This window comes from Heterodontus francisci, chromosome 49 (assembly GCF_036365525.1).
Source record: "Heterodontus francisci isolate sHetFra1 chromosome 49, sHetFra1.hap1, whole genome shotgun sequence".
Lineage (NCBI taxonomy): Eukaryota > Metazoa > Chordata > Chondrichthyes > Heterodontiformes > Heterodontidae > Heterodontus > Heterodontus francisci.
The window spans coordinates 11708915-11727010 of NC_090419.1; the positions used below are offsets into that span (position 1 = coordinate 11708915).

Below are 18096 nucleotides of genomic sequence, written 5' to 3' on the forward strand. Positions count from 1 at the left end.
AGGCCCCGGTGCTAAGATTATCCATTGTGGCAAGGTGCTGGAAGGACAGCAGGCCGCTGTGAAATGGAAGCAGGATGAATCAGCAGCAGGAGAGGGAGGGAGATAAAGTGGGAGGGAGACAGAGGAAGGGCGACTGATGCAGGGCGGGAGAGAGAGAAAGGAAGAGAGAGAAAGGGGAAAAGTGAACTGACTCAGGCAGTAACATGAAGGGAGAGGTGAACGAGAGAACAGGCTAGAGGCCCCTTTGCGAGGTCTAACACCCTCTCGGGTGCCCCCGAAAGTAAAATGTGTTCTAATTCCAGGATCCTGCGGGTTTTATGAACTCCCGTTCTGGTTTCAATGATCTTCTTTGAACTTCAAGTATTATCACACCGTGTTTTCCTACCTCTCGTATATTCTTAGCATTCAAACGGACACAATTCAAAAATCATTTGCAAATACATTTATTTTCATAATTATGATTATTAACATCGATGTGAAATTAAGTTAAAGCTTTGGACTCTCTACATTAATAAGTCTGTTTGCGACTTGAGAAATTTAATTAAACTATTTTAACATTCTAAATGAATAAATCTTATTCTTCCTCCTCCTCTGCCCTTCTGTCCAGATAGGATGAATCGACGCCCACCTCTTCGTAATCCTTCTCGAGTGAGGCCAGGTCCTCCCGTGCGTCCTGGAACTCGCCTTCCTCCAGGCCCTCCCCGACGTACCAGTGCACAAAGGCCCGCTTGGCGTACATCTTGTCGAATTTGAGGTTGAGGCGGGTCCAAGCGAAAGCAATGGCGGTGGTGTTGCTCAGCATACAGAGGGCTCGCTGCACCTTTGCCAGGTCGCCCCCTGGCACCACCGTCGGCGGCTGGTAGTTGATGCCAACCTGTGGGGGAAAGGACATTTGTCAGATTTCAGTGACTGAAGAAATCGCGTCAACATCAGACGGCCCATTAATTGTCAGATAGGTAAATTTATCAGCGAGTTTGGGTGTTTGTACGAAATCCCTGCTCTGGTTATTCACTCGACTCTTCCCCATGGTTTAAAGGTTCAGTTTCTGGTGGAAGGTCACTGTGTAATGAGGCTGCATTCAGGAGACAATTCAATTCCTCATTTCATTGTCTCCAACCAGGTCTTGACTGTCAGGAAGGATTTTGTTGTATGGAGGCAGGAATTCCCCTGAGACACTCAGGGCTGCAAGTAAAAATTAATCTGAGAGATTTCCACCTCAACCCTCAGAGGGAGCTGGTCTTTGGGCCAGGAATGGGGAGGGTCTGTTCCATTTCACTTCCTGAATGGAGGAACAGCTTTTTACTCGGGGTGAACAGAGTGTTGTTCATATGTGAGATCAGATTCCCACAATCCATGTTTCCCCAGGGCTCCATGGATTGGACACAAAAGCCACACTTACCTTGAACCCAGTCGGGCACCAATCAACAAACTGGATCGAGCGCTTGCTCTTGATGGTGGCGATGGAGGCGTTGACATCCTTGGGCACCACGTCTCCTCGGTACAGCATGCAGCACGCCATGTACTTGCCCTGGCGGGGGTCGCACTTCACCAGCTGGTTGGCTGGCTCAAAGCATGAGTTGGTGATCTCCGCCACCGTCAGTTGCTCGTGGTAAGCCTTCTCGGCCGATATAAGGGGCGCAAAGGTGGCCAGAGGGAAGTGAATTCGGGGATAGGGGACCAGGTTGGTTTGGAACTCAGTCAGGTCCACGTTGAGGGCACCGTCGAACCGCAGCGACGCCGTGATGGACGACACTACCTGTGCAATGAGACGGTTGAGGTTGGTGTAGGTCGGTCGCTCAATGTCAAGGTTACGCCGGCAGACGTCGTAAATGGCCTCATTGTCCACCATGAAGGCGCAGTCAGAGTGCTCGAGGGTGCAGTGGGTGACGAGTACGGAGTTGTACGGCTCGACCACCGCGGTGGAAATCTGCGGCGCGGGGTAAACGGAAAACTCCAGTTTGGATTTCTTGCCGTAGTCGACGGAGAGTCTCTCCATCAGGAGGGAAGTAAAGCCTGAGCCGGTCCCACCCCCGAAACTGTGGAAGATGAGGAAACCCTGCAGTCCTGTACACAGATCAGCCTGTGGGTAAATAACACATGCACAACCCATTAAAATGGAGCAGGATATGGGCGTATGGTCAAAGCATTGGGAAAAACTGGACATGAGGGAAAATACTGACTATCCCTGCTGGATGTGACAGTGAGGACATGAGATGGAGCCACTTGCAGCCCAGGTGTGGGACAATGGGAGCTGTAGAGGAGGCATTGGGAACATAGGTGTGTGGAAGGGACAGCGGGTGCTGGGAGCACTGTGGAGTTCAGGCAAAGGATACGGAAGAGGAAGCAGAACCAGTCCAGGACCAGAATTCCGGGATTCACAAACTTTGACTGAAGAGAGGGAACGAATTGCATGATCGATCTGAGTGTGAAATTGAGGCAGCGGACTTCCCGCCTGTTATAGAACCCCTCCGATTTTCACACGAAAAGAGCGGAACCCTCCAGAGTAAATTCCCTGTGATTGTTTTCAAGGATATTATTTGTCCATTTGCTCTTAATGCAAATCAGATAAATGGTTTTTCATCAGATAAGTAGGCCTGGGCAATGGCTGAAAGTTAAACAGTACAGCAGGAGCCGGTGGGACGAGGCATTGCGAGCCCCTGGGAGATATATCACCCATTCTCCGATCTGTCCTCCTTGCTGATGTGGCTCCTTCCCCTGAAATACAGAATAATGGATTCACCCCCAATGCCTTTATCAGGGAATGGGAGGCGGGAATTTGCGACACACTAAACTCACAGAACTTACCACCTTCCGTACACGGTCCAGGACCAGATCCACAATCTCCTTGCCGACGGAACAATGGCCCCGTGCATAGTTATTAGCCGCATCCTCCTTGCCGGTGATGAGCTGCTCGGGGTGAAAGAGTTGTCGGTAGGTGCCGGTACGGACCTCATCTGGGGACAGGGAAGGAGACGTTAAAATCATGAGCACACAATATTCAGGACATCTTTCAATGAGTGTATTGAGAGCACTGACTGAGCAACCCATCAACAATCACTCCTCTTACCAACCACAGTGGGCTCCAGATCTATAAACACGGCTCGGGGAACGTGTTTGCCCGCCCCCGTCTCACTGAAGAAAGTGTTGAAGGAATCATCGCCACCTCCGATGCTCTTGTCACTGGGCATCTGTCCATCCGGCTGGATCCCATGCTCCAGGCAATACAGCTCCCAGCAAGCGTTACCGATCTGCACACCGGCCTGGCCAACGTGGACTGAAATACACTCACGCTAAATAGGGAAGAACAGGTGATGATTGACACAGGATGGAGGGCAAAGCTTTTTCAGTCAGTGTGGTGCTGGAGACAGAGCGTGTGTGCGCAGAGAAATATTGCATTACAGTAAACTGTGGATCGCACCCATTCCCTATTGATCCCCATTCCATCTGGATCGTCTGTCCCTGGAGATACCCCCAGCTCTCTGAAATTCCCCATCTCTCTGATCCCCAGTGCTGTGTGGATCTCGCCATTCCCAGTGGACCAATGGAGCCTGGAGGCAGCGCGTTCCCCTCTTCTGTGATTCCTCGCTGTGAATGGCACCTGCCCCAGCTCAAGCCGCCATCAATCAAAGCCCAGTTGACCGCTCTATCTGTGTGGAACAGCCTCACTCTCCGCATTCTACCACGTGCTCTTACCATAATGTCCTTCTATTCTCGCAGCTCCTCTCAATGTGTTGCGGATGTTGCCGTTCGCGCTATTTATACCGCAGCATATTTTGCCAAGTCGAGGTCTGATTGGTCTGTGGGAACAAAAGGCTCTTGTTGCTTGGAGAAACCCCAGCAAAGAAGGCATGACTGGGCACAGCGCTGATTGGCTGCTTTGTGCAAAGGGCGGGGCCGAGTGCTCGCCACAATTGATTATGGGAGGAGCACCAGGTAACCAGGGAGATGAGCTTTGTCTCTCAGTCCCCCATTTCAAGCGATGATCAATCAGATCCCATCTCAAGCCCCCGTTAATCAGCCCCCATCAATCAGAGCCCTGTGGACCGTTCTATCTGTGTGGAACACCCTCACTCTCCGCATTGTAACACGTGTTCTTACCATTATGTCCTTCTATTCTCGAAGCTCCTGTCAATATGTTGTGCATGTTGACAAATCCATTGGTCTTTGAGAACTATAAGAGCATCTTGTGTTATTTAACTACTGATTGCTTTACTGATTCAATTACCAATATGTGGTTGTCTTTGACAATGCAACAATTGGAGTCTATTGAGAAATAAATGCTGGAAATTTGAAATTCGCACACAAAATGCTGGAATCTATCAACCCACATCTTTCTTGCAGAACCACAACCATCAGAGCCTGGCCCAGTATACAACATCATTCACATCCCCATCAATGAGTCCTCCATCAATTAGAGTGCATCTATCAGATTTCCTTCACTCAGATTACCATCAAACAGACCGCAGCGATCAGACCCCCTTCCAACAGATATCCGCCAATCAACCATCTACCAGATTACCATCAGTGAGGCGCCAACTATCAAACTGCTAGTAATCAGACCCGTACTATCACACACCCTGTCCAACAGACTGTCATCAGTCAAACCCTCATGTATCAGACCTCCAACAATCAGAACCTGATCATCATACCCTCATCAATTAGACCCCATTTTAAAGACCATCATGAAACCTAACTCCATAAACCAGGCCCCATAAACACATTATCATCAACCAGACTCTCATTAATCAGGCCTTCTTTCATCTCCCCCAATCAGATTGAGATAAGTCAGAGGCCTGTCAATCCGATGCACATTCATGACCTCCCCATTAATCAGGCAACTGTGAAACAAACCCCCATCTATAACAGCCCTGGCAACTACACCCTATCAATCCAGCTGATAAACAGATCCCCATCATTCAATCATCCATCATCGAGTTCCCCATTAATCAGCTCCTTCTAACAGATTCCACTCAATCTCATTCCCGTCAATAAGACCACAATGATCAGAACCCCATCAATCACATTCCAATCCAGCAGGCCAGGACTTACATCTATCAGATCCACTGCCAGCAGATGGATGACCTCAGTTTATTACAGTCCCATGAGTCAAATCTATCAGAATCCCATTGATGTGGTCCCAACCTGTGACACCCAGCAAGGACCCGCATCAACCGGTCACCATCTATCAGATTCACAAAAATCTCTTCCCAATCAATCATATTCCCGATCAATTTTTCGCCATCGATTAGATCCACACTTATTAGGCCACCATCTCTCACATCGCAATCTGGGAGACATCAATAGTATGACCAATCAGATCAACGTGTATTCTATCCCATCAGTCAAATTCCCACCGATCCCACCCCCATTGGACAGATTCCCCTCAATCTAATCCCCAATAATCAGATCCTCATCTCTCACATCCCCACCAATCTGCTCCCCATCGATTAGACTGTCAAGAATTCTCCCCGATCTATCAGCTTCCAATCTGTGAATTCTATCAATGACCAGTATCTATCAAACCCACATTTATCAGACCCTATTAATCAGATTCCCCTCAACCCAATATCCGATATTCAGTTTCCAATCGATCTGAAACAGTCTATCAGATCCCTGCTTGTAAAACCCATCAATCAAACACAAATCAATTAGACCCATTATCACTAGGATCCACCTCTACTCTAGGACAGTGTTTTAATGATTGAAGTGCTGTGTGACACTTGGCCTGCAGCTCTGTGGAGTTTGATTAACCCACTTTCTGGGACCATTGATCATCTTCTATCTTCTTTTACACCGTGTTTCTCAATCTCTTCTCGTGCATTTGTGTTTTAATGAGACACACTTCCAAAATCATTTACAATAAATTTATTTACTTCAATAATAGTTATAAGATCAATATGAATAAACGTTAAAATCTTTGTACTTTCTAAACTAATAAAACTTATTCTTCCTCCTCTGCCCTTCTGTCCAGCGAGGAAGAATCGATGCCCACCTCTTCGTAATCCTTCTCGAGTGAGGCCATGTCCTCCCGTGCGTCCTGGAACTCCCCTTCCTCCAACCCCTCCCCCACGTACCAGTGGACAAAGGCCCGCTTGGCGTACATCTTATCGAATTTGAGGTTGAGGCGGGTCCAAGCCAAGGAAATGGCGGTGGTGTTGCTCAGCATACAGAGGGCTCGCTGCACCTTTGCCAGATCGCCCCCTGGTACCACCGTCGGGGGCTGGTAGTTGATGCCAACCTGCGGGAGGAAGGAAAATTGTTCGGTTACAGTTGCTTAAAAAGTCGTTTCAAAATCAGATCTGTTGACCGCCGCTTACTTTTCAGAAAGTTACGTTTCTGAGCGAGTTTGTGTCTTTCTCTGTACACCCAGCTCTGGTTATTCACTGGGCACCTCTCCCAGGTTTAAACCTTCAGTTTCCAATGGAAATGAGGATGCTTCAGGAGCGAATTCCTTCTTAATTACAGCTTCTCCAAAGAGGCCTTGAGTTGTCAGGAAGGCCTTTCCTGGTTTCAAGGCACGACTTACCCTGGGACATTCAGGCTTCAGTCAAGGAGTGAATCTGAGAGCATTCCACCTCAACCCTCAGAGGGATCTGGTCTTTGGGACAGGAATGGGGAAGGTATGTTCCATTACTCTTCCTGAATGGAGAAACAACTTTTGACTGGGACTGAAGAGTGTTGCTCATTATGAGATGCGATTCCCACAATCCATGTTTCCCCAGGGCCCCATGTATTGGACACAAAAGCCACACTTACCTTGAACCCAGTCGGGCACCAATCAACAAACTGGATCGAGCGCTTGCTCTTGATGGTGGCGATGGAGGCGTTGACATCCTTGGGCACCACGTCTCCTCGGTACAGCATGCAGCACGCCATGTACTTGCCCTGGCGGGGGTCGCACTTCACCATCTGGTTGGCTGGCTCAAAGCATGCGTTGGTGATCTGCGCCACCGACAGTTGCTCGTGGTAAGCCTTCTCGGCCGAAATAGTGGGCGCGAAGGTTACCAGTGGGAAGTGAATTCGGGGATAGGGGACCAGGTTGGTTTGGAACTCAGTCAGGTCCACGTTGAGGGCACCGTCGAACCGCAGCGACGCCGTGATGGATGACACTACCTGTCCAATGAGACGGTTGAGGTTGGTGTAGGTCGGTCGCTCAATGTCAAGGTTACGCCGACATATGTCGTAAATGGCCTCATTGTCCACCATGAAGGCGCAGTCAGAGTGCTCGAGGGTGCAGTGGGTGACGAGTACGGCGTTGTACGGCTCGACCACCGCGGTGGAAATCTGCGGCGCGGGGTAAACGGAAAACTCCAGTTTGGATTTCTTGCCGTAGTCGACGGAGAGTCTCTCCATCAGGAGGGAAGTAAAACCTGAGCCGGTCCCACCCCCGAAACTGTGGAAGATGAGGAAACCCTGCAGTCCTGTACACTGGTCAGCCTGTGGGTAAATAACACACGCACAACCCATTAAAATGGAGCAGGAGCCTCCTGCTGAGAGGGCGCAATGGGAGCTGGTGAGATGGAGCAGTGGGAGCCTGGGGGATGCAGTAATGGACCTTGTGGAGGAGGCAGTGGGGAACAAGGGGGAAGCAGCTCGGAGAGGATTTATGTTCGAGGCCTGGTGGTGGGAAAGGGGTGCAGGGCCTGCCAGGGACTGCGAATTGCTGGTTGCACAGGAAATCAAAATTGCTTGAGAAAGAATTCTAAAATACACTAATTTGTTTCCAGATTGAGAATTAAGTCCTCCATTTATAACCACTCTATAATTCTTGTGAAATCGGTGTAATTTTTGTGATTCTGTGGGTACGATCATCCCCCGAAATGAAGTGATAACTGATTCATCCCGAATTATTATCGTTGGGAATGCGAGGCGGGAAATCTCGGCACACCAAACTAACAGAACCTACCAGCTTCCGTATGCGATCCAAGACCAGATCCACAATCTCCTTGCCGATGGAACAGTGACCCCGTGCATAGTTATTAGCCGCATCCTCCTTGCCGGTGATGAGCTGCTCGGGGTGAAAGAGCTGTCGGTAGGTGCCGGTACGGACCTCATCTGGGGACAGGGAAGGAGAAGTTAAAATCATGAGCACACACCATTCAGGCCATGTTTCAATGAGTGTATTGAGAGCACTGACTGCGCAATCCATCAACAATCACTCCTCTTACCAACCACAGTGGGCTCCAGATCTATAAACACGGCTCGGGGAACGTGTTTGCCCGCCCCCGTCTCACTGAAGAATGTGTTGAAGGAGTCATCGCCACCCCCGATGGTCTTGTCAATGGGCATCTGTCCATCCGGCTGGATCCCATGCTCCAGGCAATACAGCTCCCAGCAAGCGTTACCGATCTGCACACCGGCCTGGCCAATATGGATTGAAATACACTCACGCTAAAGGGGGAAGAACAGGTGATTACTTACAGATGAAGAGGCAATGTTTTCGACAGTCGGTCTGGTCCTGGAAGAAGAAGGGTGTGTGTAGCAACACATCCCGCTGCAGTAACCTGTGGATCCCATCCATTCCGCATTGATCCTCCCATCCATCGGACACTCTGTCCCTGGAGATTCCCCAGGTCTCGGAAATTCCCGATCTCTGTGCCCCCCCCACCCCCCAGTCCATTCCTTGTGGATCACTGGCTTCCTTAATCACCAGCTGCAGCCCCCTCCCCCCGACTACCGTGACTCCTGGAAACACCCTGCAGATCTCCCCTCCCCCTGTTGACCCCCATTTCCTGGCAGATTCTTACTGCCTGTAGACATTATCGTCCCGGTGTCCTCCCCTCCGCCGGAACACTTCCCTCTCCGTGCTAATCCCCAATTCCTGTACATCTACTGCTCAATATCTCCAAGGAGCTGTCTATTTCTTCGCCGTTGCACACTCCCTTTTCTCTTCCCCGCTCCCGGATAATCTTCTTGCTCCTTGAGAAAGACAATCATCTCTCCATCTCGATCACACTCTGTCCCTGTGGATCCATCACTCTGTGTATTTCCCAATCCGGATTCCCTCCCTCCTTCCTTCTATCCCTGTAGATCTCCTGCTTTATCCATGTGGATCAGCCTCTTGTGGATTCCGTCTGTCCCTGTGGAATTCCTCTCTTACACTGTGGACCTCCCTCGCTCCATGGGGATTGCGTCTCCCCCTGCAGATCTCCGACTCGCTCTAGCACCATGCTCTCTCCCTGTGGATTCCCCACTCGATCCGTGCGGAGCCTGCACTCTCCCTGTAGATCCCCATCTACCTGTTGACCGCTCCGTTTCTGTGCTCCACATCCCTTTCAGCATTCTTCCAGGCGCACTTACCATAATGTCCTTCTATTCTCGCAGCTCCTGTCAATGTATTGCCTATGTTGCTGCTCGCCCTATTTATACCTCATTCTCCGAAGCCAACTCGACTTCTTATTGGTCTGTGAGAACAAAGAGCTCCGGTTGCTTGGAGAAACATCAACATAAATGGAACGTTGGTGCTCAGTGTTGATTGTTTGCTTTGTGTAAAAGGCGGGACCAGGTGTTGAAGATGTGAGGAGCACTGGGCAACAAGGGAGACGAGTATTGTTTATCAGACCCCTATCTCAACCAGAACACTTCATTCAGACCCCGGTTAATCAAACCCCATCCATCCGGCTCCCGTCAATCAGACCCCAACAGACTCCACCCATTTGATGTATCAGACCACCATCCATCAGATCACTGCGACCTGTTAGACCCTTTTCTATCTGACTCTCTTCTGTCACATTCCCATCACTCAGACATACTTCAATCAGATTCCATCCATCACATAATCTATGGAACCAACATCGATCAGATCCCCTTCATTCATTCATTCCCTTGTCAACTATACCCCCTCTATCATACTCACATCTTTCAGACCGCATCCATCAGATCTCCGTTTAACATGATTCAGAACCCATATATCAGAAGATCATCCATCAGACCCACAACTATATACAACCAATTATCTCATTCATATCTGCCGTTCCCATATATTATCTCCCCATGTATTGTAGCTACATCAGTCAGAGCCCTTCTTTCAGATCTCCATTCATCAGACCGTATCAGACTGTATCTATCAACGACATCCCATCAAGCCCGCGGTTGTCAGGACCAACATTTTCAGAGCCCGTCTGTTTGATACCAATCCACCAGGACCCCACCTGACTGACTGTATCTATTAGACACCTCTGTTAGACCCACATCGATCAGATCCACATGTATCAGCTCCCATCTCTCAAAGTCTCATCAGCCAGACCCCACCTATCAGTCCACCATGTATCAGCTCCCTGTGTATCTGTCCCGCATCTGAATGAGCCCAGCCTTAATTGACACCAGACCGGTGTCAATTATACTCCATCGATCAGACTCAATCCATTAGATTCCATCCATATGTCATATCCTCATCATTCCATCTATCAAATTCTCTTCTATCAGACCCACATATGTCACATCACATCTATTAGATCACCATCCGCAGACCCACTTCTGTCTCACCCCCCAAAAACAGACTTACACCTGCCAGACAATATCTGTCATTCATCATCTATCAACTACACATCTGACAGATCCCAACTAAATAAATTCCCCATCTATCAGACCCGCTTCATCTAATCCAAATCATTCAGAACTCCGTTTATCAGAGCCCCATCTATCAGACACGATCTAAATGTCCCCTAACTATCATTTTCCCACATATCAGATAGCCATCTATCAGACCACATGCTTCAGAGGTCTTCTGAGAGATCCCACATCAACCGTGACAATATCTTTCAGGCCCCAACTCTGACATCTCCATCTATCAGACACCCTCCTGACCGGCTCCAGCTACCAGACCCACATCTATCCATGCCCATGTACCAGACCTCATCTATCAGGCACCAACCGATCAGAGCTGCATCAGTGACAGTTATCCATCAGATCGATACCTCATTCATCTACTGCTAACAAACCGACGACCAGCAAATCTCATCTATCAGACGCATATCGATCAGATCTCATCTATGAGACGCCCATCTATCAGCTCCCCATCTATCACTTCCTTATCGACCAGTCCCTCATCAATGAGACACGGAACTGCTCTCTATCAGACCCCATATGCAAGACCTCATCTCTCAAAACCATCTCGATCAGACATCCACGCCTCATACCTCTTCGATCAGATCCAACCAATCAAAACCCCGCCCCCACCCGCCGCACACCCGCACCCTCCCATCAGACCCGGGTCAGTCTGATCCCCATGTATCACACGCCAATCAATCAGACCCCGCCCCCATCTATCAGAATAACATCTGGTCGCCGCACGTCCATCAGACTCCACCAATCAGAAACACATCTAACAGATCGACATCTTTCAGACGACCATCTGTCAGACATCCACCCATCCAAACATCATCCATCAGATCCCTATGTATCAGACACAATCTGTCAGATTTCATCTCTCTGATTCAGTGAAGACACATGCAAAGCACTCATTAAGTACCCTGGTGATGACCTTTGCCTTCACAGAGAGATTTCATTTCAGGTCCTCAATCAGCTCAAATTTGTCTTCCACTACCCTTTTACTCTTTATCTGCTTAAAAAAGGCTTTGGTGATCCCTTTTATATTACCTATTGATCTATTCTTATGCATTCTCTTTGCCCATCCATTTTTTTTATCCAGTTCTCCTCTGCACTTTCTGTACACAGCTTGAATAACATATTATGAAGCTGATATTAATTGTTAGCGACCTTTTCCTCTTTCTTTTTCATCTCCATTTCTTTAGTCATCCAGGTAGCTCCAGGATTGCAAGCCATTCCTGTCCCCCTGATAGGAATTAGGATCATTGATGTTCTCCCATTATTATTACTCTATTGTTTTACCATTTATCGGAACTGTTCCTTCCAATTTACTCCTCCACTGTCTTCCTTCTATTTGGTGCTTTACAGTATAGACATGGCAAGGTAAAAGCTCCTCCTCGCACTCATTAGCTCGAACCAGATAGATACAGTCCACAGTCAAACTCCGGCCTTGCTGGTAATTCCTAAATCAGAAGCATGAAGTTACAGAACTAGACATTGACGCTACCTATATACACCATCCCCGTCGTTGCCCTCAATGTCGGCACCTCTGAGCTAGGGATGACAGACCAGCCATTGAAATGTTTTGTTCTCAGGATCTGAGTATCTCTGCCAAGGCTGGCATTCATTGCCCATTCGCAATTCTCCCAAGAACATGGAGTTGACTTTCTCAATAGGAACCGTTCTTACAACGGAGCGGCTTGCAATGTGGTTTAAGGGTCAAGCACATTATAGGACTGGGGTCACATGTGGGCTCAGCAGTGTCACGAGTGGTAGCTTCACTTCCCATGAAGGGAGTTATTGAGTCTGTTGGAATTTGATGATCGTCCGCTAAACCTTTATGGTCAGTGGGCATGGTGTAAACTCACCAATTTATTGGATTCAATGACACTACTTGACTGATGGTCTTTGAGGACAGAAGCCCTGGATCCAGTACCATAACTATGACACTATGGTGCCCTGATTGGGATGGACATGTCTGTGGGAGAGGGCGTGTGCGAGGATCAAGGATGGGATGGACTGACAAGGCCCCGGTGCGAAGATTATCCATTGTGGCAAGGTGCTGGAAGGCCAGCAGGCCGCTGTGAAATGGAACCAGGATGAATCAGCAGCAGGAGAGGGAGGGAGATAAAGTGGGAGGGAGACAGAGGAAGGAAGACTGATGCAGAGTGGAGAGAGAGAAAGGAAGAGAGAGAAAGGGGAAATGTGAACTGACAAAGGCAGTAACATGAAGGTAGAGATGAACGAGAGAACAGGCTAGAGGCCCCTTTGCGAGGTCTAACACCCTCTCGGGTGCCCCCGAAAGTAAAATGTGTTCTAATTGCAGGATCCTGCGGGTTTTATGAACTCCCGTTCTGGCTTCAATGATCCTCTTTGAACTTCAAGTATTATCACACCGTGTTTTCCAACCTCTTGTATATTCTTAGCATTCAAACGGACACAATTCAAAAATCATTTGCAAATACATTTATTTTCATAATTATGATTATTAACATCGATGTGAAATTAAGTTAAAGCTTTGGACTCTCTACATTAATAAGTTTTTTTGCGACTTGAGAAATTTAATTAAACTATTTTAACATTCTAAATGAATAAATCTTATTCTTCCTCCTCCTCTGCCCTTCTGTCCAGATAGGATGAATCGACGCCCACCTCTTCGTAATCCTTCTCGAGTGAGGCCAGGTCCTCCCGTGCGTCCTGGAACTCCCCTTCCTCCAGGCCCTCCCCGACGTACCAGTGCACAAAGGCCCGCTTGGCGTACATCTTGTCGAATTTGAGGTTGAGGCGGGTCCAAGCGAAAGCAATGGCGGTGGTGTTGCTCAGCATACAGAGAGCTCGCTGCACCTTTGCCAGGTCGCCCCCTGGCACCACCGTCGGCGGCTGGTAGTTGATGCCAACCTGTGGGGGGAAAGGACATTTGTCAGATTTCAGTGACAGAAGAAATCGCTTCAACATCAGACGGCCCATTAATTGTCAGACAGGTAAATCTATCAGCGAGTTTGGGTGTTTGTACGAAATCCCTGCTCTGGTTATTCACTCGACTCTTCCCCATGGTTTAAAGGTTCAGTTTCTGGTGGAAGGTCACTGTGTAATGAGGCTGCAATCAAGAGACAATTCAATTCCTCATTTCATTGTCTCCAACCAGGTCTTGACTGTTAGGAAGGTTTTTGTTGTATGGAGGCAGGAATTCCCCTGAGACATTCAGGGCTGCAAGTAAACATTAATCTGAGAGATTTCCACCTCAACCCTCAGAGGGAGCTGGTCTTTGGGCCAGGAATGGGGAGGGTCTGTTCCATTTCACTTCCTGAATGGAGGAACAGCTTTTTACTCGGGGTGAACAGAGTGTTGTTCATATGTGAGATCAGATTCCCACAATCCATGTTTCCCCAGGGCCCCATGGATTGGACACAAAAGCCACTCTTACCTTGAACCCAGTCGGGCACCAATCAACAAACTGGATCGAGCGCTTGCTCTTGATGGTGGCGATGGAGGCGTTGACATCCTTGGGCACCACGTCTCCTCGGTACAGCATGCAGCACGCCATGTACTTGCCCTGGCGGGGGTCGCACTTCACCAGCTGGTTGGCTGGCTCAAAGCATGAGTTGGTGATCTCCGCCACCGTGAGTTGCTCGTGGTAAGCCTTCTCGGCCGATATAAGGGGCGCAAAGGTGGCCAGAGGGAAGTGAATTCGGGGATAGGGGACCAGGTTGGTTTGGAACTCAGTCAGGTCCACGTTGAGGGCACCGTCGAACCGCAGCGACGCCGTGATGGACGACACTACCTGTGCAATGAGACGGTTGAGGTTGGTGTAGGTCGGTCGCTCAATGTCAAGGTTACGCCGGCAGACGTCGTAAATGGCCTCATTGTCCACCATGAAGGCGCAGTCAGAGTGCTCGAGGGTGCAGTGGGTGACGAGTACGGAGTTGTACGGCTCGACCACCGCGGTGGAAATCTGCGGCGCGGGGTAAACGGAAAACTCCAGTTTGGATTTCTTGCCGTAGTCGACGGAGAGTCTCTCCATCAGGAGGGAAGTAAAGCCTGAGCCGGTCCCACCCCCGAAACTGTGGAAGATGAGGAAACCCTGCAGTCCTGTACACAGATCAGCCTGTGGGTAAATAACACATGCACAACCCATTAAAATGGAGCAGGATATGGGCGTATCGTCAAAGCATTGGGAAAAACTGGACATGAGGGAAAATACTGACTATCCCTGCTGGATGTGACAGTGAGGACATGAGATGGAGCCACTTGCAGCCCAGGTGTGGGACAATGGGAGCTGGAGAGGAGGCATTGGGTACAAAGGGGTGGAAGGGACAGCGGGTGCTGGGAGCCCTGTGGAGTTCAGGCAAAGGACGCGGAAGAGGAAGCAGAACCTGTCCAGGACCAGAATTCCGGGATTCACAAACTTTGACTCAAGAGAGGGAACGAATTGCATGATCGATCTGAGTGTGAAATTGAGGCAGCGGACTTCCCGCCTGTTATAGAACCCGGTCGATTTTCACCAGGCGGGAATTCCGCACAAAAATTGGGGCACTCGCAGTGAACAGGAAAAATCTCGCCTGACTGAGTTTGCACCCAGCAACCGCGAACAGAGCGGAACCCTCCAGAGTAAATTCCCTGTGATTGTCTTCAAGGATATTATTTGTCCATTTGCTCTTAATGCAAATCAGATAAATGGTTTTTCATCAGATAAGTAGGCCTGGGCAATGGCTGAAAGTTAAACAGTACAGTCGGAGCCGGTGTCCCTGTCGACCATGTATGCAGGAAGTGTATACATCTGCAGCGACTGACTACCTGCATTACAGAGCTGGAGCTGCGGGTGGATTCACTGTGGAGCATCCGCGATGCTGAGAACATTGTGGATTGCACGTTTAGTGAGGTGGTCACACCGGAGGTAATGGCGATGATCAATCAGATCCCAGGACAAACCCACATGCATCACAGTTCTCTCTAAGGCGCTCGTCAGTTAGGCCCCATCTTTCAGCCTTCCATCCATCTGGCCCCCCTCTATCCGAATCAAGTGCTTCAGATCCACATTTGTTCGCTCATTCTGCTCTCCCTAAACTTGAGGAATTAGAAAACCTGTCTTCACTCGCACCAATTCTCATTCCCCCATCACCTGCTGTGCTCGCTGACCTCCCGCTCAAAGAATGAACGAAAGTACTATTTCTATCTCCCTATCTCTGTAACCTCCTCCAGCCCCTACAACCCTCCCTATCTCTGCAACCTCCTGCAACCCCTGCAACCTTCCCTATATCTGTAACCTCCTCTAGCCCCTACAACCCTCCCTATCTCTGTAACCTCCTCCAGCCCCTACAACCCTCCCTATCTCAGTAACCTCCTCCAGCCCCTACAACCCTCCCTATCTCTGTAACCTCCTCCAGCCCCTACAACCCTCCCTATATCTGTAACCTCCTCTAGCCCCTACAACCCTTAGGGTTCACTGCGAGTGCGGCAATTTTGTGTGCGGAATACCCGCCTAATAAAATCGGACGGGTTCTCTAACAGGCGGGAAGTCCGCTGCTTCAATTTTCCAGCGAGATCGAACATGCAATTCTTTCCCTCTCCTCCGTCAAAGTTTCGGCGACCGATCAGGGGAATCGCTAAGCAACCTTCCGGCCTGCCTTCCAAGTCTTTTCTGTGAATCCAGGAATTCTGGTCCTGGACAGGTTCTGCTTCCTCCGCAGTGTTCTCAGCTTCCGCTGTCCCTTCCACCCCTATGTTCCCAATGCCTCCTTAACAATTCCCATTGTCCCACACATGGGCTGCAACTGGCTCCATCTCATGTCCTCACTGCCACATCCAAAAGGATAGTCAGTATTTTCCCTCATGTCCAGTTTTTCCCAATGCTTTGACGATACGCCCATATCCTGCTCCATTTTAATGGGTTGTGCATGTGTTATTTACCCACAGGCGGATCTGTGTACAGGACTGCAGGGTTTCCTCATCTTCCACAGTTTCGGGGGTGGGACCGGCTCAGGTTTTACTTCCCTCCTGATGGAGAGACTCTCCGTCGACTACGGCAAGAAATCCAAACTGGAGTTTTCCGTTTACCCCGCGCCGCAGATTTCCACCGCGGTGGTCGAGCCGTACAACTCCGTACTCGTCACCCACTGCACCCTCGAGCACTCTGACTGCGCCTTCATGGTGGACAATGAGGCCATTTACGACGTTTGCCGGCGTAACCTTGACATTGAGCGACCGACCTACACCAACCTCAACCGTCTCATTGGACAGGTAGTGTCGTCCATCACGGCGTCGCTGCGGTTCGACGGTGCCCTCAACGTGGACCTGACTGAGTTCCAAACTAACCTGGTCCCCTATCCCGGAATTCACTTCCCTCTGGCCACCTTCGCGCCACTTATTTCGGCCGAGAAGGCTTACCACGAGCAACTGTCGGTGGCGCAGATCACCAACTCATGCTTTGAGCCAGCCAACCAGCTGGTGAAGTGCGACCCCCGCCAGGGCAAGTACATGGCGTGCTGCATGCTGTACCGAGGAGACGTGGTGCCCAAGGATGTCAACGCCTCCATCGCCACCATCAAGAGCAAGCGCTCGATCCAGTTTGTTGATTGGTGCCCGACTGGGTTCAAGGTAAGAGTGGCTTTTGTGTCCAATCCATGGGGCCCTGGGGAAACATGGATTGTGGGAATCTGATCTCACATATGAAAAACACTCTGTTCACCCCGAGTAAAAAGCTGTTCCTCCATTCAGGAAGTGAAATGGAACAGACCCTCCCCATTCCTGGCCCAAAGACCAGCTCCCTCTGAGGGTTGAGGTGGAAATCTCTCAGATTAATTTTTACTTGCAGCCCTGAATGTCTCAGGGGAATTCCTGCCTCCATACAACAAAAACCTTCCTGACAGTCAAGACCTGGTTGGAAACAATGAAATGAGGAATTGAATTGTCTCCTGATTGCAGCCTCATTACACAGTGACCTTCCACCAGAAACTGAAACTTTAAACCATGGGGAAGAGTCGAGTGAATAACCAGAGCAGGGATTTCGTACAAAAACCCAAACTCGCTGATAGATTTACCTGTCTGACAATTAATGGGCCGTCTGATGTTGAAGCGATTTCTTCAGTCACTGAAATCTGACAAATGTCCTTTCCCCCCACAGGTTGGCATCAACTACCAGCCGCCGACGGTGGTGCCAGGGGGCGACCTGGCAAAGGTGCAGCGAGCCCTCTGTATGCTGAGCAACACCACCGCCATTGCTTTCGCTTGGACCCGCCTCAACCTCAAATTCGACAAGATGTACGCCAAGCGGGCCTTTGTGCACTGGTACGTCGGGGAGGGCCTGGAGGAAGGGGAGTTCCAGGACGCACGGGAGGACCTGGCCTCACTCGAGAAGGATTACGAAGAGGTGGGCGTCGATTCATCCTATCTGGACAGAAGGGCAGAGGAGGAGGAAGAATAAGATTTATTCATTTAGAATGTTAAAATAGTTTAATTAAATTTCTCAAGTCGCAAACAGACTTATTAATGTAGAGAGTCCAAAGCTTTAACTTAATTTCACATCGATGTTAATAATCATAATTATGAAAA

The 18096-nt window shown here is 49.4% G+C and overlaps 4 protein-coding genes across 4 annotated transcripts; 1 reads left to right on the plus strand and 3 right to left on the minus strand.

The window, feature by feature from the left end:
• Positions 1-574: 574 nt before the first annotated feature.
• Positions 575-3203, minus strand: LOC137358297 (tubulin alpha-3 chain-like). Its single transcript, XM_068024222.1, has 4 exons — positions 3068-3203; positions 2806-2954; positions 1400-2080; positions 575-874 (listed from the first exon to the last, which is right to left on the minus strand). The coding sequence occupies exons 1-4, from the start codon at positions 3186-3188 to the stop codon at positions 575-577; spliced, it is 1251 nt and encodes a 416-aa protein (XP_067880323.1). The 5' UTR covers positions 3189-3203.
• Positions 3204-5941: 2738 nt separating this feature from the next.
• Positions 5942-8391, minus strand: LOC137358295 (tubulin alpha-1 chain-like). The gene is made up of 4 exons (XM_068024219.1): positions 8169-8391; positions 7907-8055; positions 6757-7437; positions 5942-6238 (listed from the first exon to the last, which is right to left on the minus strand). Exons 1-4 carry the CDS (start codon positions 8287-8289, stop codon positions 5942-5944), a joined length of 1248 nt encoding a protein of 415 aa, XP_067880320.1. The 5' UTR covers positions 8290-8391.
• A 4755-nt stretch (positions 8392-13146) lies between these two features.
• Positions 13147-14647, minus strand: LOC137358432 (tubulin alpha-1 chain-like). Its single transcript, XM_068024393.1, has 2 exons — positions 13973-14647; positions 13147-13446 (listed from the first exon to the last, which is right to left on the minus strand). Exons 1-2 carry the CDS (start codon positions 14567-14569, stop codon positions 13147-13149), a joined length of 897 nt encoding a protein of 298 aa, XP_067880494.1. The 5' UTR covers positions 14570-14647.
• Positions 14648-16530: 1883 nt separating this feature from the next.
• On the plus strand, positions 16531-17968 carry LOC137358247 (tubulin alpha-3 chain-like). Its single transcript, XM_068024143.1, has 2 exons — positions 16531-17142; positions 17669-17968. The coding sequence occupies exons 1-2, from the start codon at positions 16546-16548 to the stop codon at positions 17966-17968; spliced, it is 897 nt and encodes a 298-aa protein (XP_067880244.1). The 5' UTR covers positions 16531-16545.
• Positions 17969-18096: the final 128 nt, after the last annotated feature.